This window comes from Giraffa tippelskirchi, chromosome 10 (genome assembly GCF_054371585.1).
Source record: "Giraffa tippelskirchi isolate mGirTip1 chromosome 10, T2T-mGirTip1v1.2.pri, whole genome shotgun sequence".
NCBI lineage: Eukaryota > Metazoa > Chordata > Mammalia > Artiodactyla > Giraffidae > Giraffa > Giraffa tippelskirchi.
The window spans coordinates 3,179,065-3,206,776 of NC_137284.1; the positions used below are offsets into that span (position 1 = coordinate 3,179,065).

Sequence of the window (27,712 nt, forward strand, 5' to 3'; positions counted from 1 at the left end):
GCAGTGTGTTACCCAAGTGCGGATATTTGGCTCTGAACTCTGAACGGCGTGGGATTTGTCGATCACCTGTTGCTGCAGGGCAGTGTTACTGCCAGTTGGGAGGCTCACTCTGTGCTCGTGACTCATGGCCTCTGTGGGTTGGGCTGGGCGTGGTTCTGCTGGCTCCTCTGCTGGGCTTCACTTGGCTGGGTGGCCAGGCTGCATCCTCATCCGTAAACTAGCCTGGGGAGGGGTCCCTTCCAGCTGTCTCGGGTTGTCAGCAGAACTGAGTCTCCTAGGTTTGTGAATTCTTCCGTTTCTTGCTGGCTGGAGGCTCCAAGCCTCTCTCTACAGGCAGAGGCCACCCCCAGTCCCTCCCAGGTGGCATTCCCCAAGACGGTCACCTGCTTCATCGCACGGGCAAGAGAGCAGTCTCCTCAGTGACAGGCATGTGGTCAGATGCAGCCTGTTCCCTTTGCCATGTTCAGCTGGTCAGAGGCACATTGCAGGTCCCACGCTCATGGGGTGGGAATCTTACTGGGAGATGGGATCCTCAGGGCTGCTTAACAGACTACCCGCCACAGAGACTATCAGCATATTTGTCAACCCCCGACAGAGTCTGATGGTACTTTGTAAAGCATCCTGTCATGAGAAGGAAAGTTGGGACCCAACCGAAGAGTGTGACCCGGGGCTCTCCCTCGTCAGTGGCGGGTTTTTCTCTACCTGGTGTCCTTTGGGAAGCCTTGGTTATTCCAAACCTGTGCGTCGGAGGCTTCGAGTCTCCCAGAGCCCGTTGTACCCTGCTGCCACTGCTGCTGTCATCAGTCCTGCTTTTGAGCTGAAAGATTCTTTGAAACGCTCTCCAGGTAAAAAGCTCCATGGGCCTTTGAGGTACGGCAGGGTGGGAAGTGAGGTGCTGACTCCTATTTCCAGCTCAATTCCTCCCAGTTCTTTAGGAAACCATCTCTCGTTGCAGGTCTGAGAGTCCCCAGCTCTGAGGAGCACGATGCACCCATTTTTAAAAGCAATTATGTACGAGAATCCCTTTCTCTTGCAATGAAATTCTTACATTAAAAACCCATAATACACCTCATTCCAAAAAAAATTCACATCACACCCTTTATCAGCCAGTGCTCAGTCAGGAGCAAACAGACACCTTGGCAGGTGCTTCATACAGAGAGGGTGGAATACAGGAAACTTTTTAAAAAGATTTTTATTTGGATGTGGACAATTGTTAAAGTCTTTATTGAATTTCGTCACAGTATTGCTTCTGTTTCATGTATTGGTTTATTGGCCACAAGACCAGGGATCGCACCCACACCCCCCTACACTGGAAGGCAGAATCTCAACCACTGGCCCGTCAGGGAAGCCCCTGGAATGCAGGAGATTGATTTCAAAAGTATTTCTGGAGAATCCAGTGTGTTTCTGTGCCAAGACTGTAGGAAGGGCGAGAGGAAGAGAAAGGGGCAGGTGATGCCCCCCAGAGCGGGTCACCGCAAGAAGCCACCACTGCCCCTGAGTGAGGGCAGCAAAGAGACCCAAGAGGCTTTCCTCGGGGGGTGCGGGGCCCTCCCACCAGGGACACGCAAAGCAGTGGCGCCCCTGCCGCCCTGCACAGGGGCCTCCTCTTCAGAACCTGGCTGCTGCCCCGGCCAAGGCGTCTGGGAAACCAGAGTCACTCCCCATCAGGGTGCAGGGGGTGGGAGGCCGACAGAGCCCCCGGGGGGCACACGTCACCACTGGGGTGGCAGGGAGTGTGAAACAGGCTAGGATAGGGCAGGGTTATTTCAGAGTGTGCACTCTCGGGGGCCGCCTGACCGGAAGACAGGAGTTAGACGGGTGCTCCCGCTCAGGAAGTGCCATCATCACCCCAGATGTCACCTGAAACGCTCACACCCCCTGAGGGTCCTTGCCACCAGGGGTGTGGTGTGGGGACTTGATAAGCATCATCGAAAAGCTCCAGATGAACAAAGGATGTTCTTCTCTTGATGCTGAAGGCACTGGCATTTCCGGAGAGTCCGGCGTGTTTCTGTGCGTCTCGTGTGACAAGAGTGTAGGATGTGAGCTCGGAGAGTTATGAGTTCTTCCATCCATCTGGAGGTAGCTAAGGACTGACCACACCCGGCCCTGCCAGGTACACTTGCTCGTAGTACCTTCCAGCACTGGGACCACGGACCTCCAGACCACCCCCAGACTCAGGACTGCCCGCTGTGAGAGCACTGCCAGGGGCCTGCAGCTGCTTTCAGAAAAAAAAAACAGTGCTTCCCTGGAAGTTAGGAGTTGCTCATCGTTGAGATTCTGTCGACCTCGGACCCCACCACTCCCTGCTGTCTGACACCTGCTCCTTGACGCGTGGCCTGCCTGGAGGCGTTGGATCTGTGGCTCCTGCTTATGACTTTGGTTTGTGTATTAAACCCAAGGGACATCGTATAACTCATTGGGAACCGAGCCCGCGCCAGATGCCGGGGACGAAGTGTCAGAGATGGGGAATGCTGTGAGTACCTCTGAGCAGTTCACGCTCCAGGAAAGTCCCACATGCCCCGACATGCACAACTGTTGGCTGTGACACCTGTGAATGGGACTTGAGAAAGAGGCTTGGCCCCCCTCTCCGGGAATGAACAGAGAAACTGCCTGGGAGACCGGGTCTGCACACGATGAGAAGAGACATCGCGACGTCCTTGGCATGCCTGGAAGAGCATGGCCTCGGCATGGCCCCAGCGTCCCAGGAGCGTGCACGGAGCTCCTTTGGGTTCTGGAAAGGAGCTTTGAGCTTTAGGTCTCCTCGGCAAATAGATGAATTCCAAATCTGCAGCCTGTGCTCTGTCCCTCCCACAGTGCATGTGTGCGTGCGTGAGTGTGAATGTGTGTATGCACACACGCACGCACCTGAGCCTCAAGAATGCATGACTGTCAGTCCTGCCGGTTTCTAAGTCATTAGAGGCAGGTGTTCGGCTGAGAGACGTGAACGCGTCTCGTCTTCAGTCTCCTGCCCAGGAAGCTCCGTGGGTGTGATGCGTGCGGGGTCTGCCGCTCTCTTCATGGTGCGGTGAGTGAGCGCCTGGTGCTGCAGTCCACCCTCGCGGGCACCCTCTCCATCCCCCGAGTCAGCGCCTTGTCCGACCCCGCCTCCCCGATGCAGGGCACACTTGTCTCATCTACTGGGGCCGCGCTGACCGGCGCTCACACGGCAGACATTGACTTCTCACGGTGCCGGAGGCCGAAGCCCAAGGTCAAGGCGCCAGTTGAGCCCCTGGAGTGGGCTCTCCTCCTGGTTTGTAGGCGGCCGCCTTCTCCTCTGCCCTCACAGGCTGGAGGGAGCCAGCTCTGGTCTCTGGCCTCTCCTTGAAAGTGAAAAAGTCGCTCAGTCGTGTCTGACTCTTTGCAACCCCATGGACTATACAGTCCGTGGAATTCTCCAGGCCAGAATACTTGAGTGGGTAGCCGTTCCCTTCTCCAGGGGATCTTCCTGACCCAGGGATCGAACCCAGGTCGCCCGCATTGCGGGCAGATTCTTTACCAGCTGAGCCACCAGGGAAGCCCCTGCCTCTCCTTATAAGGATGCTAATCTCCTGGTGGGGTCTCCACCCTCGTGACCTCCCTCTGACCCTCATCACCTCCACAGGCCACCCACAGGAGGGGTTTAGGGCTGCAACATATGAGTTTGAGGGGAGGAGGACATAGTTCAGTCTGTGATGCGGCACAGAGAGCTTCAGGAACGTCCCTAAAGTGCCGGAGCCCCTGGGCGTCAGGTCAGGGGTGTAGACCGAGGCCCTTGTGACCATGTGGAGTGGAGAAAATCCTTTGTCATCTCTCAAGTCATGGGAGATGAACCACATCTGTGTGTGTGTGTGTGTGTGTGTGTGTGTGTGTGTGTGTGTGTGCGACGCCCGGGCCACGTCCACCTTTGTGATGGGCTGTCTGGACAGGTGACGACTGCGTACGGCACTTTACAGTTTGTGCCGAATGTTCATGTGTGCAGTGGGTACACAGGGGCATCAGTGGGGCACAGGCCTGGGGACGCAGGTGCGTCCGGGTTGGACCCGCCTCTGCCGCTGGGAGCCAGCGCCCTGCCCCGGCCGACTCGTGATTTTCAGGTAGCCCTTCCATGAGGACATGTTCTTGCATGCCTGTTTTTCCTAAAGCTGAATCTCAGAGAGGGCAAGATATTTACAGAAGGTCACAGATCAGAAAGGGCCAGCCCTGCCCTCAGGGCCCAGTTTGCCCGCCAAATGGATCAGCGACCTGGAGGAGTTGCAGCCGCAAGCGGCTCGCCCCCCCCCCCCCCGAGAGGGACGGGGTGCCTCCAAGGACACGAGGCTTTGAGACTCTTGGGGGAGGGAACACGGGGATGAAGGGCGTGTGAGCGGCTGTGGTGGGAAACCCATGCTGTTTTTACCCTCCTGTCTCCACTGCTGCCCCCCACGGGGTCCCTCCTGGGGAGCGATCCCACAGGCCGCGGCCCCCAGGCCTCCAGCGTGTCAGGCACCGGCTGCTTCTGTGACCCCCTGCTTTGCCCAGAGACGGGTTGGAATGCCGGTGGGGGGACGGGGCCCCAGAGAAGCAGGAGTCCACTTAGGTGTGGGCCACAGCGGGGCAGGATCGGAAACCAGCATATCTTCCAGGACACCCAGCTAGGGATGTCCCTAGCTGGGATGAGGGAGGAAGCCCCCTTGGTCTTCATCCCCACCAGTCAGCTGAGAGCCCCAAGTCCCTTGGGGGTGCACGGCAGGAGGTAGGGATAGCGGGCAGGCACAGCGCTGGGTCGAGAGGTTCCAGGCTCACCTTTAGCTGGCTGTGTGCCTTTAGGTCACTCACTTAACTTCTCTGGGCCGGTGTCCTCATCTCTGAGTCTTCATGGGGCATCTACTCCAACACAGCTGGGTGGACAGGACTCTGAGGGCGAGTCACACCTCGAACCAGGCGGTGTCCAGCCTCAGGTCTGCGGGCAGCAGAGGTTTTGTGCTCTTCACATTGGCGCTGAAACAAAATGATTCACAACCCTAACATCCCATTTTAATAATGTATGTATTAATTGTTAAATTAAGTAATAAGTAACTGGTTTAATTCATTGATAATTAGCTTTAGATAATTCATTATCATCATGCCGTCTGACAAATAAGAGGCTGGACCTGGGCCATGCAGCTGGCGGGTGTGGGACCTGGCTCCTGCTTGTCCCCTGGCCACATGGCCTGCCTCTCAGAGTCCAAAGAATGTTGACCGAGAATCACCAGCCCTTCATACCCACAGGAATCCTGCAGCTCAGAGGTGAGGGGTCCTGTCTGGGACCACACCGTGAACTCGTGGCAGCTATTTAAGGGAAGAAGTTGATGACAGATGAGATAAAGGAGCTAGAGCCTGGCCTCCACCCCACTGAGCCTTCCCAAGCAGGAGCCACGAGGTGAGAGGGCGTCGCTAGGAAGGAGGCAGGCTCAGGCGCCCACCCAAGAGCGAGCCCTGCCTGCAGCCTGCCCACCACCAGCCTTCACGCTGAGTGTGCTGCGTGCGTGAACGTCCCCCCAATCCCTCTAAACACCTGAAGACCGCTCCCCCTCCCCCTGGGATGCAGGGACCAACCGAAGGCCCAAGGGATGCCTTCAGCCAAGACCAGCTTAACTGAGGTCCTGTCCCTCTCTTTGACCTTGGCTCCGCGGGGTGGCGCGGCCAGAATGGACTTCTCCACCCGTCTGTCCACCCCGCAGCACGCAGAGCTCAGAAACCGCTGGGACCACGAAAACCCTGTGTGACAAAATGAGAAAGCGATTCCTCAGGACAAGGACGACAGCAGGCTCTAAGTGTTACCTCGGCCCTGTGCTAATCGTGGGGTTGAATCATTTTCCTCTCTCCGCTAATGGCATGCGTAATTGTACTGGTTTTCCAGGCGTCCTTCACCCGTACTTATTTAGACTAGTGACTGATGCATTGCCATGGAAACCGGCACTAGGAAAAAAAAAAAAAACCATCCCTGGTACAGTGGGAAGTGAAAGGATGCGGGCTCCAATCTGGAGCTTACAACTTGTGTCAAAGAACCGAATTTTCCGCCGATCTCGACATGCGGTCTCCCAAAGTCAAATCTGTGAACCTCCCCGTGGATTAAACACTCAGAGCCATCTTTCTTCTTCCTCTGTTTTTTTTTCCCGCTTTTGTTCTGCAATTCTGACCCCGGAGGGCTGCAACTTTTTTCCTCTTGGATTAACAGACAGTAGTAGATGAGGCCGGTGCTGTGGATGCGGCTCCAGCAGCGGGACCAGCCTGAGTGAGATGGTCACACCCAGGTTAGAGATGATGGCTGAGAACTCCCGGTTCAAGAAGAAAGTTCATTTCGGAGGTACGGTGCGGTCTCCCGAACCTGCTCCTGGCGGCCGCGCGAGAGTCTTTGTTCTTGACCCGCCGGGGCTGGCAGCGTGGCGGGCTGTGCTGGTCCTGCCAGCGCTGGGCAAGATGGGGTGGCTGGCTGTAGAGGCGATGGCTCTGCACTGGGTGTGTTTTAGAATTACTGTATTTCTGGTGGTTGTATTTCACCAGGGAAGGCTATTGTTTCCCTAATGGCTTTCTACTGCTCCCAAGATAGAAGAGACAATCAAGGTAGCCATCAAGTCACCCGGGCAGACTTGAGCATCTCGGTTACTGTTAGTGTCCCAGGGGCCTCTCCAGAGTCCGTTCGAGCTGCCATGGGGGGCAGGGGGGGAGGTGCAGGGAGTGAAGACCAACTGGAGCATCTATTCCGAGTGAGCACTGTTGTTAAATTCCAAGGGCAGATGACTGATGGCATTGTGAATCGCCGTGACTTAAAGGCAGAGATGTGTCCAGGGTTCCTGTGTGTTCCCCCTGACAAGCTGTATGACCCGTTTCCCCAAACTGGACAGGGGGAGAGCGTGCCTCCCTCCCCATCCAGCCTGCCCTTCTTCAAAGAAAGCATGACTGGTGTGCTTTTTAGTTCTGTGTGTGTGTGTGTGTGTGTGTGTGTGTGTGTTTTAAATCAAGTGAACTGGGTGCTTCTCCGGTATGGTAGCCTCTGAGACAAGCAAACACCATCTGTATTTTCAGCCTGCATTGCCTTCTTCAACTTCTTAGGCTGTAGGTTGTTGCCAACTGCGCCCTCTCGCTCCCAGAAGCAGAGGACAGGGGATGCAGCTAGCTTGCGAGGGCTTCGGCAGGGGAGCTCAGCGATCCTTGAAGGACACCCCTGCCCCGCCGCCTCCCAGGGGTCCCTTTGAGGTGTGCAAAGAGAGATTGAGCCATGAATGGCTGAGGCTCCAGCAACGCCCGCCCCCCCCACAAGTCTCACCTGCTGGTCCTCACCCCCCTGCCAGCCTCAGTGTCTGTCACAGACCGGTAGCATCTTTGGGGGGCAGGTTGGTGGGCTTCAGGGAGTGAGCACCCAAGAGGCCAGTGCTGTTTGTAAGGTCACTGTCAGGGTGGGTCTTTGTGCAATCTGTTAGCGCCACCTAACCCTGAAGCCTCCCAGACCCCCCTGGTCCTTGCCGGGGTGAATCCGGTTACCCTCTTGGTCCTGAACCATGCCGCGTCCAAGGTGTGCCTGTGTCGAGGCCGAGCCGGGAGGTCTCAGCGACCTGCCCACACGATCAGGGCGGTTTCCTGGAGCTCAACAGGTCCCATTTTTCTCCATGTCCTATTTCCTAAGCCTCCGCTGCCAGGGCCCCTAAAAAAGATTTTAAGGAACTAAAAAGAATCCTTCCGCCCCCAGTCGGTTCCTGGGTTTAAATCCAGCTCTGCCGCTCACACTCTGTGTGTCCTTGGGCCTCTCGCCGTCACCTTTTTGGGCCCCTCCAGGGGGAAGGGGGCGGAGAACCCTGCCTCGAGGGAGGGGCGTCGTCAGGATGGGGAGAGGGGCTCCATACTGGGGCCTCCCCTGCACCTCGGTTCTGTGCCAGGCACTGCAATTGGCAGGGAAAGGCTGCAGTCAAGTGGGACCCAAGAGGAGGTGCTCCCCGGGGAGGGAGGGGTCTTGAGGCTGGAGGGGCCGGTGATGGTGGAGGCCGTGGACTGGGGGAGCACAGAGGGGGTTGGCCCAGGTATCATCACCGGACAGAGGGAGGAGGGCTGCTTCCCCCACAGCCTGGCTGCCGGATTCAGTGCCAGGAGGCTCCCAGGTCCTGGCGTGTTTTCAAGCACCCTGCCCCTCCGCATGGTCATGCCAGCCCTGGACTGCTGGGCCAGGGCAGCTCGGTCTCCCCCAGCCCCCCGAGTGCGCCCCGTGATGGAGAGAGATGAGGACAGCCTCCTTGGCATGGACGCTCCTGCCAAGCTTAGCAACAACATGCAATCAGGCTCCGAGTCCTCCATTTACTGTAATTTCCACTTAAACTGCCTGTCTGGCTCCATGGATCAGTATAAATGCTTCCACCGAGCCGCCTGGGCTGATTTTTTTTTTTTTTAAACCTTCTAATTACTGTAGAGTAGAAAGCAACTCATTGACAGCTAGCAGCTTTATTCATTTGTCCAGACAATTTGGGAGGGTGGAGATAGGGAAATGTGGCCAGGAACCCAGCTTACTCGGCCTCCCCCGACTGGAGCCCCAGCCTCACTTGGCTCAAGGGCATCAAGACGGGGAGAGAGGCGGATAAAGCAGAGCTTCGGACCTCCGGTCACTGCGCCAGGCGCCTGGGTGGGAGGCATCCGCTCGGGTGTCCCCGCACCCTGCCCTTGAATGGGGCTGGTCCCACTCATCGTCGGACAGGGCTCCTGAATCTGAAAGCCCGGGGTCCAGGTTTCCTACATTCCCTAGTGGTTTTCAAAGCGCAGCATTGTAAAGCATCTCCCGCAGGGAATGACTCATCTGGAAGGCTTGTCCTATACAAACGTGATGAAGGGGACTCAAGTGTGAGCCATGCCCTTGAACCGGGCTAGGGTCCCAGCTCTGCCACCCGCAGGCTGAGCGCCTTGAAAGCGGTCCAGTCGTGTCCGGTGTTCTGATCGAGCCTTGTGGAGCTGTGGGCGGCGACTGCAGAGGCATTCAGAGAGCAGCCTGACAGTCAGTCCGGCGGTCCCTCGTGAGCTGTGTGACTTGGGATCGTCGCTTAACCTCTCTGTGCTTTGGTTTTTCTGCCCCCGGAACACAGCATCTGGTTCATGGTGCAGTTGGTGATTCAACCAGAGAAGACGTGTCCGGACGATCTTGGGTTGGCGTCCAGAAACAGAAACCTCCGAACCGCTACCCTAATGCACAGGGCTTTCCTTGTCCCACCCAACGGGAGGGCGGGGCCAGACCCGGCTTCTTCCGCCTACTGTCCGGACACTCCCTGCCGGGAAGGGGCGGTGCGGCCAGACTTCCACAATGCAGATGGGAAAGGGAGCGTGCCCTGGGGGGACGTGGTTTGGGGAGAGGAGGCCCCGCCCAGCAGACGCCGGCTCCCGCCTCATTGGCCGAGACCCGGTCACATGGCCTCTCCTGGGCGGAGCCTGGGAACGTCTGTGGTTGGCCGCGCAGTCCCTTGGAGGGAAAGGAGCTGGGAAGTGGGTGTCGAGTGGCCGACAGGGAGAGCCGGTGAGGAGGAAGGCCATCTCAGCACGGGGCAGAGCGTGCCAGGCAGGGCAGGGCGGTGGGTGGGACGACCAGCCTTTCCCTGCGATTGGAACCCAAGAGGAGGTGCTCCCCGGGGAGTGAGGGGTCTTGAGGTTGTGGGGGGGGCCGCGGACTGGGGGAGCACAGAGAGGTCGACCCGCCTAACACTTCCTAACGGGGATTCCAGGGAGGAATGCCAGCTGCTGCTCAGCCCCACCTGCACGGTCACAGTCGCAGGGTGGCTGGAGCACCCAAGAGAGCTCACGTGATTTGCACTTCGTGCGTGGCCCCCAGAGGTCACCTGTGACGCTGATGGTGGATGACGGATGTCCGCACAGATCAGGACCGTGACGGTGGCAGTGACGCCCTTGGGATCCTCACCACCACCCCCTGCCCACGCCCCATCGTCAAGCCCTGCTCTGAAAGTCCAGCCATCCTGGTGCTTTAAGTCCTCCTGCCCGTACCAAGCATCCTGGCTGAGCCACAGCCATGGCCCTTGCCCCCACCCGCCCTTGGCTCCCTGGCGCGCGGGCTCATCTCTCCCTCGGCGGGTGGGCCCCCTGAGCCCGGCTATCGCTAGGTTCCGTGAGGGCTTCGCAGCTGCGGCTGGCATGGGCCAGGGAGACCGCTTCCTGAGTCACAGCCCCAGGAGCAGCACCCTCTTCCCTCAGCCAAGCGACTGCTGCTCACCTCCAGGTGTTTCTGTCATCTTGCTGTTGGCAGTGGGCTGGGATGACTAAGGAGAAACACAGGCGTGCTGTGTCCGGTCCCCTGCAGGCTCTCTGTTCGTCCTGGAGCTAGAGACCAGCCGCGTCTCTGGCACCGTCCTTTGCCTTTGGATTTTGGTGTCTGCAGGTCTGGCTCTCGTGTGGTGCCAGCATGTTTTGGGGACCCTACAGGACTGGTGATGGCTTTCACTCCCCATGCCCACCCGCCCATGCCTGCTCAAAAGTGAATTCAGGGCAAGTTTTTGAAAACTTCTGACGGCCCTTGCCGCTCGGTCCTTACCCAGCTGGGTGAGCCCAGAGCCGGTCTTCCCAGGGCTGAGCAGGGAGAACAGAGCTCATGACGCCCGGTACACATGTGCACCCTGTGGTACTCCAGGGAGCTGGCGGTAAAGAGAACCAGCAACTCAGGTGTGTGCTGGTGCTGCAGCCCGCTGTGGAGGCGGCCTGGGCCACCGAAACCAAGATGCTTCAGGGGTAGAGCACCTGACCGCGGCGAAAGTAGGGCTGCAGGTCTCTGGGGGAAGGGTTGTTGTCTGTCCAGAGGCTGATTCTGTTCACCGAAGGGACCTCGGGCACAGGTCGAACCATGTGTCTCTCTTTACATGTTAAAAAGCAGAGACATCACTTTGCCAACCTAGTTCATATGGTGAAAGCTATGGTTTTTCCAACAGTCATGTACGGATGTGAGTTGAACCATAAAGAAGGCTGAGCACCAAAGAGCTGATGCTTTGAAACTGTGGAGAAGACTCTTGAGAGTCCCTTGGACTGCAAGGAGATCAAACCAGTCAGTCTTAAAGGAAATTAATTCTGAATATTCACTGGAAGGACTGATGCTGAAACTCAAATACTTTGGCCACCTGATGTAAAGAACTGACCCATTGGAAAAGGCCCTGATGCTGGGAAAGATTGAAGGCGGAAGGAGAAGGGAATGACAGAGGGTGAGATGGTTGGATGGCACCACCGATTCAACGGACATGAGTTTGAGCAAACTCCAGGAGCTGGTGAAGGACAGGGAAGCCTGGTGTGCTGTGGTCCACGGGGTCACAGAGAGTCAGACACAACATGGCAACTGGACAACAAACAACACTGCAACACAGAGGAGAGGCTGAGGGTCAGAGGAGCTGCGCCCTCCTCGGTCTCACTGTGATCCTGCGGAGTCAGACATTGACCTGAGCTTTGTCTTGTACCGCAAACAGAGAAATACACTCGCTAAAGAAGCACTGTTCTTTCTCCTGAGGAGTTTTTGACCTGAGCGCGGGGTTCTGAGTTCCTTAACTGAGGGGTTTAAACAGTGTTCTGAGCAAGTCTGGCCCCACTGTGCTGCCCTGCAGGGACGGTCTCTCCGTGGTCATGGTGAGTGGGTGACGGCCAGAGACGTCTGTGTCCTGATCCCTGGACCAGCTGACTGTGTCCGGATACGTGGCCAAGGGCAGGGAAAGTCACAGATGGAAAGAAGGTTGCTAGTCGACTGACGTTAAGATGAGGGGAGATGATCCTGGCTTAGCCCTGAGGATCCCTGTGGTCCCAGGGGTCCTTGATTGAAAGAGGGAGACACAGACTTCAGAATCAGAGTGATGGGGATTTGACAGTTCGACCCGCAGTGCCGGCTTGGGAGGTGGAGGAAGGGGTCACAACCAAGGAATGGGGAAGCCTCTAGAAGCCAGAAGGGGCAAAGAAGGGACAGGCTCACCCCTGGAGCCTCCCGCAGGCAGGAGCCCCACCCACATCTTGATCTTCGCTCCTGAGACCCCCAGCGGATCCTGACCTACAGAATCATGAGGTCATAGACTTCTGTTGTTCCTGGCCGGTAGATCTGTGGTCACTTGTTACAGCAGCCACAGGAAGCTAATCCCCTAACCTTAGTGGGGGCGTGGGATGAAGTCCAGCTGTCTTTGAGGAGCAGGGTCCCTATTTTCCCTCCCCTGCCCCACGAGGCCCATATCAGGCTTCCGGAAGGTGCTGGATCAGTAGGCTGCAGCTGATGAAGTGACTGAGTGAACTAACCAAGCTGCTGTGCTGTGAACGTGAGAAGTGGCTTCAGGTCAAAGTCTCGCCCCTCAGGCAGTGGTCCTCGGAGGTGAGGCCTTGACCTTGTGCCCAGCGGTGGGGTGGGCACCTGTCTGCCCAGCGCGGTGACTGTGGTGGTGGAGCTGGGTGCTGAGCTCCCTGCCCCCCCGTGCTGCCTGGTCTGCACCGCCCCTTCACACTGGTTTGTCCCCTTTCATGAGTCCTGGGGTCTGGCGCCAGTGGAAAGCGGTGGTGAACTCGAGACCCCAGCCCGACCCTGCCCCCTTATACCTGCCTCCAGCCAGCCCACCTGTGCCCACCGAGGTGTCTTCCCACACTCCTGTCTGTGGTCCTCCACTGCATGGAGCCCGTGGGCATCGCTGGTTTTAAAACAGAGAAGTTATTTCTGTCTCCATCCCCGTCGGTAATTTCTTTCCTCTTTGTGGTTCGGAGCCTGCCTTTGGCTCACCGGCCCGGGTGTAGCCTGAACGGTGTCTGATTTAAAGCCCGCCAGGGATGGCGGGAGCCTCATGGGCAGGAGGTGTGTGGCTGCTGCTGGCGACTCCGGGCAGGAAGCGCCACCTCGCGGGCTGGCCGGGCGCCGCGTGGTGAGGGTGTGGGGTCCCCTCGGTCCTTTTCTGCCTCTTTGGGGCGAGGGGCTGACCGTAACAGCCAAAAAGACGTGGAGTCCAGGGGAGGGGCCAGAACAGAGGGGGGCAGGGGGCAGGCGTGGAGGTCCTCACAGACCACTTCCTCTTCTCGCTCTGTCTCTCTTTGGAGCTCTGTCTGTGTGTCTCTGGTTTCCTTTGTCTCTCCCTGTGTCTGTCTGTCTGTCTCCGTAGGTGTCTCTCTGTCTTCGTCTCTGTCTTGATCACTCACCATCTCTCTCTGTCTTTCTGTCTCTCTGTGCATCTCTGTCTCCCTCTCTGTTTATCTGTGTGTATCTCTGTCTGTGGATGTCTGTCTGTCTCTCTGTCCCTGCCTCTGTCTGACTCCCCTTTTGCTGGGCTTGAGGCTCAGCTCCAGGGGACACCCAGGCAGGACTCTGAAGGCAGCGGAGGCCCCTGTCTCTGAGTTTCCATCCTGCACAGAGAGTGAGCTCAGCCCGTTGTCAGCTCACAGGCTGGCGGGGCAGCAGTGCGGGTGGGCATGCCTGGGTTCTGTGCTCCCCTCCCTTGGACTCCGCGCTGCCTCAGGCGCCCAGGGTCACAGTGTCACGGGCTGGGCCGCAGCTGGAGGCCCTGAGGAGCGCGCTGAGCTGGGTGAGGGGAGACAAACTGGGCCGTGTGACCTTTGCGCTCAGTCTCCCGTCCGTGGCCGGTCTCGACTCTCTCATGGAGCGGGGAGGCGTCTGGACCTCTCCATCCCCAGGACCCTCCCTCTGGTTGTGCGGGCCCAGGGACGTCTGTCTGGGGCCAGGTTGGAGGTCCTCCCTGGGGGCGTGCTGCCCCCGGGGGTGTTGGGGACCCTGCACGTTATCCCAGTCAACACAGAGCGTAGGACCTGGAGGCAGGTGTCCATGGCTGCCCTGGCCAGCCGCACCTTCGTGGTGGACCGGCCGCCCATCCAGACCCCTAGGTGAAATCCGGAGACGCTGCCTTGGTCCACTTGGGTGACGAGAGTTTCTGTCCAGAACAACAGAGGAGCTGGAAGACAGGGAGGGCTCTTGTGGTTCAAGAGACGTAAAACCCACGCGAGCCGAGTCAAAGGAGGAAAGCTTCCCCCCACCACCTTGTAGGGACGCAGTGGCCTCTCCTGGACCCCGAGGTGGAACGTGTGGCCCAGCAGGTCCTGGAAGCAGGATGTGGGGGTCTTTCTGGGAGCCAAGCCAGCTCAGCCGTCTCTCTAGGGCTACACACGCCACCACTAACCTTGAGCCTCTTGCTTCAACGTCCATTCTTTTGTGCTCCTGACAAGGTGAGCCCAGTGACAGCCTCAGTGCCCAAGCAGAGGCATCCTCTGTTTACACGGGGGACAGAGACTGGTCACTCCTATTCCAGATTCCCTAGAGGGGCTCTGATGAGCCGGGCTGGCGGTTCTGGTCAGGGCGTGAGGTTCCGAGTACAGATGTGGTTGGAGTCTTCCTCTGTCGCAGGGGCAGAAGGGTGCTTTTCAAGACAGCTTCCTGGAGGACAGCAGTGGTTGACAGCCCACCGGGAAGGGACTTGGATGAAGGATGGCATTTCACCCTCCCCACAAGGCCGTAAGGTCCATTCTGCTGCTGGCCCTATATTATAGATGAGAAAACTGAGGCTTGGAGAGGCTATTTCCTGCCTAGGGCTGTGCAGCTGTCTAGGACTAAAGCTCACGTTTCTTTGTCTAGAGGCAGGCTTCCCTCCCTGCCTCTCCTGTCCACGGCAACTCACGAGCGAGGGGACCATCCCACGTGGGAACCAGGTCAGGGTGGGGGCCTGGCGTTCATGCGGCCTCAGCCCTGTGGTGGCGTTCTCACCCTCTCCGCACGGCCATTTCTTGACCCTGCAGCCCACCTCCTCCCCACGCCACCCTTTGAGTCCTTTTTTGACCTTTCAGAGTCTTAATCGGTTTCTTTGAGAAGATTCCCCTTCTTGTTCCCTTTGCCAGGAACAGTGACTCTCAAGGCCCAGAGGCCACGAGACCTTCCCCGGCTTCCTCGCCGAGCTGGGAGGGATCCTCTCCCGGCAGCTCTACGGGAAGGGCTATTTTAGATGCTGACAATCTGAAGCTCATCATGCAATCTGTCACTCCTGTTCACGAGTCGCAAGACGTATAGGGAATGGAATTTCTAGGTTTGTTTTTTTTTTTCCTCTCAATGTAGATGTTTCTAGGCCATATTCCGAGAAAAGCTTTCAGGCACACCGGCTTAATCACTCTGTGGCCCTCTTCCGGGCAAGGGGGTTCGGTCCCCCGTCACATGAGTGGTGGAGGGGGATGGGTCACCCTGAGAAGGCAGAGCGGCTCTGGGGTCATTTCATCCAAATGTCTGGCTGGATAGTGGAGAAAATGAGAGTCCGGGACTGCAGGGAGAGGTCACAGGGTGTCGCCCCCAAGGTCAAGGCCGGGACTCCAGTTTCTCAGTTTGCAGGTGGCCCCTTCCACTCATGAGCATTGGAGTTAAACTCAGTCTTCTGCACGGTATCCTCAGCTTGTTCCAGTTTCACACCCAGGGAGGTGGCTGTGCCAACCTGGATAGGAACAAAGGGTCCAGGAAATGTGGGTTTTTTCCCTTGGCTTGGTTACTCCACAGCCACTGAGCACCTACTGTGTGCCAGGCTGTGTAGTAGGAGCTGGGGACCCAGCAGTGCAGTGAACTTAGACCGTGCGAGGAATGTCCCAGAGAGAATCTTGCAAGTGCAAAGGCCCCGAGGTGCCAACGAGCTCATCAAGTTCAAGGAAGAAAAGAAAGTGTTAGTTGCTCAGTCGTGGCCCACTCTTTGTGACCCCTATGGACATTGGAAGGACTGATGTTGAAGCTGAAACTCCAATACTTTGGCCACCTCATGCGAAGAATTGACTCATTGGAAAAGACCCTGATGCTGGGAAGGATTGGGGGCAGGAGGAGAAGGGGACGACAGAGGATGAGATGGCTGGATGGCATCACCGACTCGATGGACATGAGTTTGGGTAAACTCCAGGAGTTGGTGATGGACAGGGAGGCCTGGCGTGCTGAGATTCATGGGGTCGCAAAGAGTCGGATACGGCTGAGCGACTGTACTGAACTGAATGGACTGTAGCGCACCAGGCTCCTCTGTCCGTGGGATTCTTCAGGCAAGAATACTGGAGCAGGTAGCTGTTCCCTTCTCCAGGGGATCTTCCTGGCCCAGGTATCGAAGCCCAGGTTTCCTGAGTTGCAGGCAGATTCTTTTCCATCTGAGCCACTAGGGAAGCCCAAGAGGAGGTTAATAGAACAGGAGTGGAGTGATCCAGGAGGGAAGAGTGAGCGGAGAGGAGGGTTCAGAGGCAGACGGGGCCTTGTCGCGACAGACCTCTGTCACCAGGGGCATGAGGAGGCAGAGGCAGCTCTGATTTCCTCGGGAAACCATCAGAAAGTGGTAAGCAGAAAAGTGGCATCACTTGATACATTGTCTGAAGCTCATTCTGTATGGAGGTTCAGAAGATGATGGTCATTCAGACTAGAGTGGGTAGTGACTGCTGGCCTCCAAGCTGACTGGGACTAGACGTTTCCATATGAAGCACTGAGCCTGAAACTGGCCCAGGAGGTGGGCCTGGTTGTGAACCATTCACTTCGAGAAGCTTCTGTGCGGTTTAGGAAACATGAGTCACTAGTTCCCGCTTAGTTGGTTAGTTTTTCAGCCTCCCTTTTCATAAGCAGAGAGGCCTCCCTCTCTGATACTCACAGAGGCCTGTGATGCCTACCAGGCTCTCTCCGTGTCCAATGGAGTGTGTTCCTATTGCGTCTTGGGTGGTTTTCTACTTTCTTCTAGAAAGAACGGGCATCCTCGCAGAGAAGGGGCCAGACTCAGCCTCTGCCTTGATTTTGTCTGGTCTCCCTTTCTCCCCTCGCCAGGACTCTTTTGGTTGCCAGAGAGCCAGTTCTGCCAGGCTTGAGCAAAGCATAGAGTGTACTGACTTGCCTGGCAGAGAAGACCGTGCGTGGTCTGCATCAGTCCGCTTATCCAGGGAAGGCTGCAGTAACAAACATGCCTCTGATCTCAGTGGCCTGAAACCACAAAGGTTTCTTTCCTACTCACACCACCTGTTTGTCATGCATCCCGGGGGCACACATGGGGACCCAGATTCTTAGAACCACCATCATCTCAGACGTTTTGGTTGCCATGCCCATGGGCAAAGAAATAGTATGGAGGTGAAGGGGGCTGGGGGCAGGGGAATCTTGGATTGGTAGCTGTATGTTCCATCCATCCAGGAAGTGACATGAGTCGGTTTGGGGAGCGCTCATTTGGACAAAACGAGTTTTGAGGATCCATCCAAGCACACACCCAGAGGGAATAAAGCCAGAAATCCTGAATGAGTAGCCTTCATGACCACCAGAAGCGAAAACCCAGGGATTCTCAGGGACAGGCCCGCGTGTCACGCTCGGCCCCGCCTCCTGCTGTGTGCGGGCTGCCTTCACAGGCTGGTTCTCCCCGGGATGTGTTGTGATGCCTTGTGCCTGCCCACAGCCCACGTCCTCCCACCTCATGGCCAAGATCGCCTTCCTCAGCCTGCAGACCTCAGAACATCTCAGACAAAGGCCACTGCCCCTCTGTGGGTCCTGGATGGGTTGCTGGTGAAGATGCCTCCTCCCAGGGACCCAAGCGGATGCTGACCCACGAGGCTGTGACTCGCAGTGGCTTGAGTGACCTCAGGCAGCTCCCTCAACCTCTCTGAGCCTCACCTTCCTCACTTGTCAACCAGGAGCAGTAACAGTATTGATCTCATGCAAATAAAGCACTTAGAATACGTGTGGATGTTTGGAAACACAATAGCTGTTGGCAGCTGTCAGACAGGCTCCAGAGGCAGAACCTTGGGGGGTCTGCGCTCACAGGATGTGTGACCTCCTTGAGGAGCAGAGGACCCTAATCCTACATGCACAGGAGGAACCAGATACTAGAGTGCTTCCCACTTGCCAAGCACTGTTGCAGCATTTTCCATGTATTAATTCATTTACTCCTCAGTCATTTCCCTGTGAGAAGGAACTGTTATTATCCCCACTTTACAAATGAAGAGTCTGGCGACCTGCAGCCAGTGAACAGCAGAGCTGGGTCTGAATTCAGGCCAGTGTAGCCTCAGAGCCCACATCCCTCATCATGGCCTTTGCTACTTCTGCAAAACAGCGGCAAGAAATCCACTTAGCCCTGGCTGCTGCAGGAAGACCAAATACGGTGAAAGACTTCATTTACTGGAAAAAAAGAGCTGCAGTGATGATGGGAATGATGTTAATAGTGATGGTGATGATGGTAGTGGTGATGGTGGTGATGGTAAAGACGATGATGTGATGATGGTGATGCTGGTGGGGGTGGTGATGGTGATGATGATGGTGGTGAAGATGGTGGTGTGGTCCTGATGATCATGATAGTGGCGATGGTAAAGATGATGTGGTGAACGTATAATGATGGTGGGGGGGGTGACAATGGGATGAAGATGAGGTGATGGTGATGATGGTGGTGATGATGGTGGTATGGTCCTGATGATCATGATAATGGTGATGGTAAGGAGGTTGCTGCTGCTATGATGGGGCTGATGATGGTAGCACTGGTGACAGTAATGGTGATGATGGTGATGGACCACTTTGCTGTCCCTCAGGGCCATATCTCAGAGTGGAAGTCTGACTGTGTCCAGAAGCCAGAGGGCAGGGAGTGTCCGTGCAGTGGGAATTTTTCACAAAGCAGTCAGAAATAATATGATCCCCAAAGCTCCCCTTTCTCATAAAACAGTTGTGGTCGTGGAAGGGAACTCATTGTTTTTAAGGCCAGATTAAAAACTTGGTAAATCTCGTGTTAGTCTACATCCTTCCCTCTTTTGTCTAAAATTTTCTTGGTCCACAAAATCCCAAACTTTGGGAGCCCCTGGCTAGTTGATCTAGAAACGGTCTCTTTCTGAAACATTTGTTTCCTCTGGTAAACACGTGGACATGTACACACACACACACACACACACACACACACACACACACACACGTTGACTACACGCTCTGCTCCTGAGACCTGGAACCTCTGACCCCAGCCAGCGGCCAGCACCAGCCGGCTCTCAGAGCCCAGCAGTTCCCTAGACAAGCACGTGGGGCTTAAGCAACAGGAAATAAGCAATTGTAATAACAGTTAACAGCCCATCCCCACAGTCATTCAATGGGTTCCTGAGCTGCGTTGCTTAACCCCACAAACGGGTTCCAGTCCCGGTTCCAGTCCCGCTTATCCTCCAGGGCCTGGGGAGGGTGTTGCCGCACTCAGATGTCGCAGGGCGGCCTGGCCAGGTGCTCTGCCTGCCCCACTGCTCCCCCGCCCCCACACAGTTATCTGACTCCTGAGGCCCTCAGCCCAGCCAGCATCCGTTAGCGTTACCCCCACCCCACCCCCAAGATCCTGAGCCCAGAGAGCAGAGGCCCCACCCTCTCTGAGTCCTTCTAATCCCCGCATGTGGGGCACAGGGCCTGGCCTCCAGGTGGACCTGATAAATGGTAACTAGACGTGAACATGTGTGTGGCACAGGATGCCAGAGAGGAGGATGGGGAACACATGGGCGCATGCGGTCTGGCCGCCAAGCACAGCAGACATGCGTGCAGCCCGGCTGGACCAGTGCCCCCGGGTCCCTCCAACTGTGTGCAGCGTGTCTCCATTTGCTGACTTACAGTGGACGGTTGGGAGTAGGTCTGCCAGCTTCGACATCACATGTCTGCCAAGAGTTAGACACCAAAGTCGATACAGAGAGAACTAAGGCCAGATCCCTGCCTTTAAGCATCAAGAGGGCACCCAGCCCTCACCAGGGACCCGTTGGTGTGGTCTGCTGGTTCTCAGCCCATCTGCTGGCCGGGGACCCATCCCAGCCCTGTTGTTTAGCAGGCGTGTGCCTTGGCCTCGGCAATCCTCAGCAGACCTATCTGTAAAATGGGTCCAGCAGTCTTATCTCTCTCACCAGGCTTCTGTGACCAACAAGTGGGAACGGATGAGCCCGGATGGGCACAAATCGTGATCCAAGGGAGGGACTCAATAGATGTTAGTGAGGACAGAGATGTTACAGACCCAGGTTCTTGGACTCTTTAATCAACAGAAATGGATAAAGAGGCCAGATGAGGAATCAGGCCAGGCTTTACTAGGACTCGTGCTGCCCCACGAGAGACAGAGAACCAGAAACTCGTTCCCTTGCGGCTCCCCAGGGGAGCAAGCTGGTTCCTTGGAGTGAGGGTAGGGGCAGGTCGGTGGGTTGAGGCAAAGGAGTGACTGTGGTGGTCTGCGCACCCCTCGGTGGTGACGTGTGTGCAGAGATCATGCGTGGTACCTGCTTTCGCTCCCTGTTCTGCAGAAGTGGCCGTTGGGCTTTTTGGCCTTTTTGTATCTTGTCCAGAATCTGCCCCAACTGCACATGCATGTGTTTGTTTTGAGCCCCTTAGAGTTTCTTTATATCTGTCACTCGAGGAGATGTTTGTCCGGGTGCAAACACCACAGTGAGGGGTCCCACACCCCAGCCTGTCCCAAAGACAGTGATGACAGAGCAGCGACGGACGCCAAGCAGAGGCGAGTGGCTCACTGCACAGCGAGGACACGGGGATGAGAAGGGTGGCGTGAGATGGACCAAAAGCAGGGGAGCCACGCTTGGCTGGACTTGGCAGGACCTGCAGAGTGGCACATGGACCCCTTCCCCAGGGGCCATGGCGGGCAGATGAGTGGGTACAGGAGCAGCACTTGGAACAGGACCTGGGACCCCACCAGTGCTCAGCGTCAGGGACCACGGTGGGGATGCAGCTGTTACCGAGATTCCGGGAATTGTAACCTTCGTATCATTGGAGCCTCGGGTGGAGTGATGGGAGAGGCCGGGGAAGCTGAGTCCCAGAGTACCTTTAAGGTGGTGTTAGCTGCTGTGACACGCAGGTCCCTGGAGTGTAGCACAAGGAAGACAAGTCTGCTGCCCACTTCAACAGCTAACGCACAGAGACCCAGGCATTGCTAGGAATCCTTGAGGATCTCATCATCCTCTCGGGCCTGGGAGTCCTAGCTTTGAGCTGGGAGAAGCAGCAAGAGAGAGAATGGAGAGCTCCCTGGCCTCCATAGAAGCCAAGCTTGGAAGGGACACACACCGCCCTCCCCTCCCCACCTGCAGTGGAGTGTGCTCAAGTTCCATTGGTGAGAGCTGGTCACATGGCCAGCCTGGCTGCAGGGGGTGCTGGGAAATGTAGTCCTGAGCTGGCCACCTGCACCCCCCCAAAGGCAACACCACACTTTATATTAATAGAAGGGGGCGTGTGTTTTTGCTGCATCAGCTGCCTCTGGGCCTGAAAGGAGTCAATTGTTATCAGGCATACCCTTCTCAACGCCCTTGGAATTGTTCACGTTTCCACTGAAAATGTGCTTTTGGGTTTGGATAAAATTACATTTGCTTTGAAACGTGGGGTCAGGGAGATGGACAACAGAGTTACAAGGGTTTGCATGAGATTTGAGCCATCTTCCTGAAGCCAACCACAAAATTTCTATGTATTTTTCCCAGGGTTTGGGAAAGAGGGTATGCAGGAGGTTTGTGGGGGAAAATATCTAAACAATGTCAGAAGCAGCCGTATTTCTTGCATTTGTGCTGTTGTGGGTTTTTTCCCCCTCCAGCTCTGAGCTATCAATTAAGTCTAACTACACCATTCATATAATTTCCCGTGAAATTTACCTCGAAATCTGCTGAGTAAGAGAAGTAAGCAGAGGACTTAATTAGGAACTTAATCATGTTTGTTTGGTTTTTGTTTGTTTTAGGAGAAAGTAACGATAATCAGGGGCTTCCCAGGTGGCACAGTGGTAAAGAATCCACCTGCCAATGCAGGAGACGCAAGAGATGCGAGTTCGATCCCTGGATTGGGAAGATCCCCTGGAGAAGGAAATGGCAACCCACTCCAGTATTCTTGCCTGGGAAATCCCATGCATAGAGGAGCCTAGGGGGCTACAGTCCATGGAGTCGCAAAGAGTCGGACACGACTGAGCAACTGAACCCATACACACAATGATAATCAGCAAAATAGCAATAAACATCCTTTTTTCCCCAAAGCAGTCGTTCACAGGTTCTCAGATTTGCTGGACGGCTGGGCAGCATCACTTGAGAATACCGTTCTAGCAGATCCCGTGTGCCGAGTGGGCCGCTGCTGGGACCTGCCCGGCCCTGTCTCCTTTGCAGAGCTCATCCTCCACCACCTGGGGGCCCTGGGACTCAGCCCCCACTGGGCCCCGGAGCACGGGACCCTCCAGCAGTCATCCTTGGCGTTCATCGGCATCCCCCACAGTTTGCAAAGTTAGGCCACAGAGCGGGGCCTCATCTCTCTCCCAGATCTTTCCCCAGGAGAAGCGGGTCCCACGCTTCCGAGGTCAGACAAATGCGGGAGCCTGGCCAGCCTCTCGTGGTTTCAGCGTTCGGGGACCGTGACTTTCTAAATGATGTCTCTCTTCCCTCTCTGTGCAGAAACTCGTGCAGACCGCAGCAAGAAACTCTTCCGGCACTACACAGTCGGCTCCTATGACAGCTTCGATGCCTCCAGGTAAGACGTGGTTCCTCCTGCCAGGCCCCCTCTGCTCAAAGAGGCTTGTAGGTGTCAGGAAGGCGCTGGGCCATCCTGCATGGAGCATTCGGGCCCTTGGCTTATTTCCTCCTGTGTGTCCCCCGTCACCCGCCCCCCCTTCCCCCTGTGGATGTGGGCTGGGATGGTGGAGACCACCATCTTCCAGAGGACCCGCTCTAGAAGTGGTCTCTGGGCCGCCTGCGGCTCTAAGTTGGGCTGGAGCACATGGGTGGGGCAGCCAGGGGAGAGGAGGAGGAGAGCCTGGCCTTGTTTGGGGGGAAAGCAGGACAAGTGGGCAAGATGACCTTGCTGGGCCGCAGGAGCCTGGAGGCGGCCCCACGTGGCAGCGTCTTCCTGGGGGACATGAGGGTGCCCTCCGGCTTCCACCTTATTTGCATTTTCCCCGCTCCTCCGGCCACTGAGCCGAAGATTTGGTCAGAGGAGTGTTCATCCTGGTGACCTGAAAGCTGGCAGACCTTGCAAGAGGGGTGGGTTTGCTTTCTGGATGCTTCAGAAGTGGCTCGTTTGGTTCCTGCGGAGAATGTTGTGGCACAGGGCGGGATTCAGGTTTTCCAGCAGAAACACACTCGTGTAATGCAGGGAGCCGTTCCTCAGGTCCCCGGCACCTCTGCCTTTTAGCTCTGGGGGCCGCGGAGGTGGACCGGGGTCCTGCTGGGCGAGGGGGAGTGCCGTTTTGGACCAGGACTCCAAGAAGAGCTGGGAACGAGTGCCCCTTCCGGCCCGTGTTTCCGCCGCTGCGTCAGCTTCTCTGGCTCTGGCTGTCCCCAAGCGCAAAGTTTCTCTGTCCCCCCACCCAGACTAAGGGTTCTTACTGGACAAGGCGGGGGCGGGGGGCTCAGTGAGGACCAGCCTGGGAAGCAGAGGAGGCAGGACAAACGCTCGCGCTCCGCCTCGCCAGACAGCCACACGTGGGTCCCGTCTGGAATTCCCTGCCCACCCCACCTCCTGAGAAGCTCCGGGCTGGGGACGGACCCGGAACCCCTGCCCCTGGTTCTCCCTGGACTCTTGGTGGGGTCTTAATGCTCGTCTGCCGAGGGGTGGAACCTGGTTTCGTGTGTTTGTTTTTACTGAGTTAAAATTTCCGTAGCCTAAAGTGACGATAAAACGCCCCATTGAGCAGCCTTTAGTACCTTCACAGTGTTCTCGGGCTTCCCTGGGGGCTCAGCGGTAAAGAACCCGCCTGCCAGTGCAGGAGACACGGCTTTGATCCCTGGTCTGGGAAGATCCCCTGGTCACGGAAATGGCAACCCACTCCAGTACTCTTGCCTGGGAAATCCCATGGACAGAGGAGCCTGGCAGGGCTACAGTCCGTGGAGTCACAACGAGTCAGATACGACTTAGCAGCTAAATGACAACATCACCTTTGTCTGGATCCACAGCATTTCTGTTGCCCCAAAAAGGAGCCCCCCAACCCGTGAAGCAGACTCCGTCCTCCCCTCCCCCATCCCTCTGCAGCCACCAATCTGCTTTCTGTCTCTAAGGATTGGCCTGTTCTGGACATTTCCCAGAAATGGAATCCTACAGTGTGTAGGCTTCTGCGAGTGGCTTCTTTACTTAGTAGAATATTTTCGAGGTTCATCCGTGCTGTAGCATGCGTCAGTGCTTCATCCTTTTTTTCTCTAATTTTTTATTGAGGTGAAATATAAGTGGGCTTCTCTGATAGCTCAGTTGGTAAAGAATCTGCCTGCAATGCAACAGACCCCCGGTTCGATTCCTGGGTCAGGTAGATCCGCTAGAGAAGGGATAGGCTACCCACTGCAGTATTCTTGGGCTTCCCTGGTGGCTCAGCTGGTAAAGAATCCGCCTGCAGTGCGTTCAGTGGGTTCAGTCCCTGGGTTGGGAAGATCCCCTGAAGAAGGGAAAGGCTACCCGTTCTCCAGTATTCTGGCCTGCAGAATTCCATGGACTGTATAGTCCATGGGGTCACAAAGAGTTGGACACAACTGAGCAACATTTCACTTTCAGTGCAAAATGCAAGTAACATAAGATTGACCATCATAACCGCGTGTAAGTATGTAGCTCAGTGGCACCAGGTACACTCACATTATTGCTGTTCAGGCACCCAGTCATGTCTGACTCTTTGCAACCCCCCCGAACTGCAGCTGTCGTTGGTCAGTCGCTCAGTCATGTCCAACTCTGCAGCCCCATGGACGGCAGCACGCCAGGCTTCCCTGTTTTCACTGTCTCCCGGAGCTTGCTCAGACTCACGTCCTTTGAGTCAGTGACGCCATCATAACCGTGTCTGAGTGCACAGCTCAATGGTACTGGCTGCGTTCATGCTGTTGGCAGCAGTTACCACCATCCATTGCCAGGAAACTGTCATCTTCCCAAACTGACCCTCTGTCCCCATTAAACATTCACTCCCCACCGTTCCCCCAGCTCATGGTCCCCACCATCCTGCTTTCTGTCTCTAAGAATTTGACTGCTCTAGGGACCTCCTTGTAAGTGGAACCATATACACTATCTGTCGTTTTCTGTCTGGCTTCTTTCAGAGCATAATGTCCTCAAGGTCCATCTGTGTCATACCAGGTTCAGAATATCCTTCCTTTTTGAGGCTGAAGGACACCCCGTCGTGGGGACGGACCACTTTTTGTGTATCAGTTCATCCGTGGGTGGGCACTGGAGCTGCTTCTACCTTCCGGCTGTTGTAAAGAGGCTGCTGTGGACACTTGTGCACAAGTGTTTCTTTGCAACACCTGTTTCCGGTTCTTTTGTGCGTGCATCTAGGCGGGGAATTGCTGGTTCTCTCATGTTGCCCTGCCCCAGCCTCCCTTCTCTCATAAACAAGATGTGCTGGAACAGAGATGTGATTCCAAGCAGAGTAGCCAGTCCCCTCTTTCAGGGGGCTTTCGGGCTCTTCAGACCTTGCTAAGACTGCCCACCTCCTGACCTTAAAAGCCCAGGCTGTGATCCGCAGCTTGGCCACCCGCACAGCCGAAAAACGGCGCTCAGAGAGCGATGGTTTCCAGGGAGTCAGGCTGCCCCTGGCTTCTGCCGATGAGTCTCTATCTGGGTCAGATGAGTTGTTTCTGCCGTAGCAGGAGGCCGCCCGTCAAAGTGGACCCTGGGCCCATGGTGACGGTCAGCACGCGGTCACACTTGGCTTCCATTCTAGCAGGGAGGGGCGCCTGAGGCTCCAAAAAACCCGGGAGCTGTTGCCATGGTGACTTGGAGGGCTGTCCAGGCTGGCAGTGGGGCTTTGAGGGAAGGGGGCTTCTGAGAGCTGTGCTGGCCAGGCGTGGCTCACCCACAGGCTGCGGCTTTGGCAGAGCTGTGTCCCCATGAGATCCGTCATCAGCAGAGAGTAGCCAGCAGGCCACCCTCAGCATGTGTATGTGTGTGAGGGCGGGTGTGTACGCACACTCAGTGCTCGAGACGGGCTGGGCTGCTTCCCCACAGAGGAGCCATGGAAGGGCCTGACTTGATTGAGCTGGGAGGAGAGAAGACCCTGGGGCTGGGCTGTCTGGGCGACGTGTCCTGTGACTGAGAACGGGTCCAGAGAGCAGCAGGGCTGTCTGCTGTAGCTCGGCAATAGAGGATGTGTGGAGCCACCCTGGCTATTCAGCGATAGCACAGAGCTTCCCCGCATCTAGGGAGGAAGTCAAGCAGGGTGGGCATCGTCTTGATGGAATGTCACAGAAGTCTGGACCAGATGACCTCCGAGATGGGGGCCAGATCAGCATCCCTGTTTTGGCCATAGATGCAGGCTTGGGTTCTCCCTGTGTACTGAGTACCTGTTGTGGGCCAGCACCCGAGATCACAGAGGAGGAAACTGTTGACCATACCTGGGTCACATGTTGGCTGCTAAGCAGATGGTAGAAGCTCTGGCCTTGACCGCACTTTAGAAGCTAGCCCTCCTCTCCCACAAGAAGGAGTCACACAGGCCCCACGTGGGCCCCACGTGACCAGGTGTTGCCATGAAAGAAATCAGAATGACGATCGTTCTGTTTGTTAACTTCCTGCCACGGGCCAGCCACCTTGCAGTGATCACAGCGCCGCTGACCAGTGACCCTGCCCGCCACCTGGAACACTGCGGTCACTGTCCACTTGGCAGGAGGACCCTGGAGAGGAGATGGCGGGGGTGGGGGGCAAGTGTAAGGACCTGGCGCTCAGCCACACGAGTGTCTGAGGCCTTCAGAGTACACAGCCCATGCCTTCAGCAGCCCTTCTCCCAGGGTGAAGCTGTTACTGCCCCGGGCTGGCCCAGGGACCAGCCTGGGATTGCGGAAGACGGGTGAGAGTGAGAGGCCAGATTCTCCATCAGGACAGAACCACTGCCCCGTGGTGGGTGCTGGGAGATGGGAGCAGTGACGTTGCCTTGGTAACCACAGCACCTCTGAGCTTTTCCATAAAGGGCGCAGGGGCCTACCTGTGGGATCCCGCTGCGGCCCCCAGCTGACCTCATCCAGACTGTGCGCTTGGCAGAGGCGTTGGACGGCGGGCAGTGAGGCAGCCGGGGACCCCTGTGTGCCATCGTCACCCAGGCCTGGCAGGGGCAGCTCTGGAGTGGATGTTGAAGTGAGAGGCTGACTCTGGTCCTCTGGGTGAGCGGCGAAGAGCGTCCAGGGGGCTTGCATGCCATAGTGTGGCCTCACACCAGCTGGGCACTCGTTAGCCCGCTTCCAGGTTCACGTTAGACACAGAGGTCTGGGGGCCGCTCCAGCCTCGGGCCAGTTACCCACAGTGGGCGGCGGGTGACAGCCTGGACCCGTGCCTCGGGGCTCAGGGCTCAGGGCTCCCCTCGGCAGATGCAGATGTGATGAAAGAAAATGCCATGGGAAGCAAGACTCAACGGAGACAGTTTCTGAATCAGTCAGGAGGTTTCTCCCCTTCCCGCCCCCTCTTATGTCAGAAACTTGACTCGGAGACTCAGAGCTGAGAGCGCAAGGGTGCACGCACCCCCAGTTGTGGTTGAACATGTCTGGTTGCTCGAGCTGATTCCCTGCCATCTACCCATCCTGCACGTGATAGAAGGATCTAGAAACGTGGACACATGTCCAGGTCAGAAGGCAGAGGACCTGGGGCCATTTCTACAACAGAACCTTAAGGTAGTTCAATGTCATGTTTTAAAACACTTCTCAGCACAGGAAATAACGTCTGAAGTTCTCAGTGTCCTTAAATTGGCTCCCCAGCCTCACTAGGGTGGGGCATCCAGGGGAGGTCTATGTGGGAGAGGCAGAGGGGACCCCAGCGTCTCACCCCATCTGTCCATCCACCCATCTGCCCACCAGGTACGCCTCCATCCAGCTACCTGTCCACTCAGCCAAACAGCCA

At 56.7% G+C, this 27,712-nt stretch overlaps 1 protein-coding gene across 4 annotated transcripts in view; it reads left to right on the forward strand.

Moving 5' to 3' along the window:
• SHANK2 (SH3 and multiple ankyrin repeat domains 2) overlaps positions 1 to 27,712 on the forward strand; it is a 562,195-nt gene that overhangs the window by 338,574 nt on the left and 195,909 nt on the right. For all 4 annotated transcript variants that reach the window (XM_081533759.1, XM_081533761.1, XM_081533760.1 and 1 more), the window contains one exon: positions 22,321 to 22,396. In XM_081533759.1, coding sequence (XP_081389885.1) covers positions 22,321 to 22,396 — 76 coding nt within the window. The remainder of the gene's footprint in view (positions 1 to 22,320; positions 22,397 to 27,712) is intronic.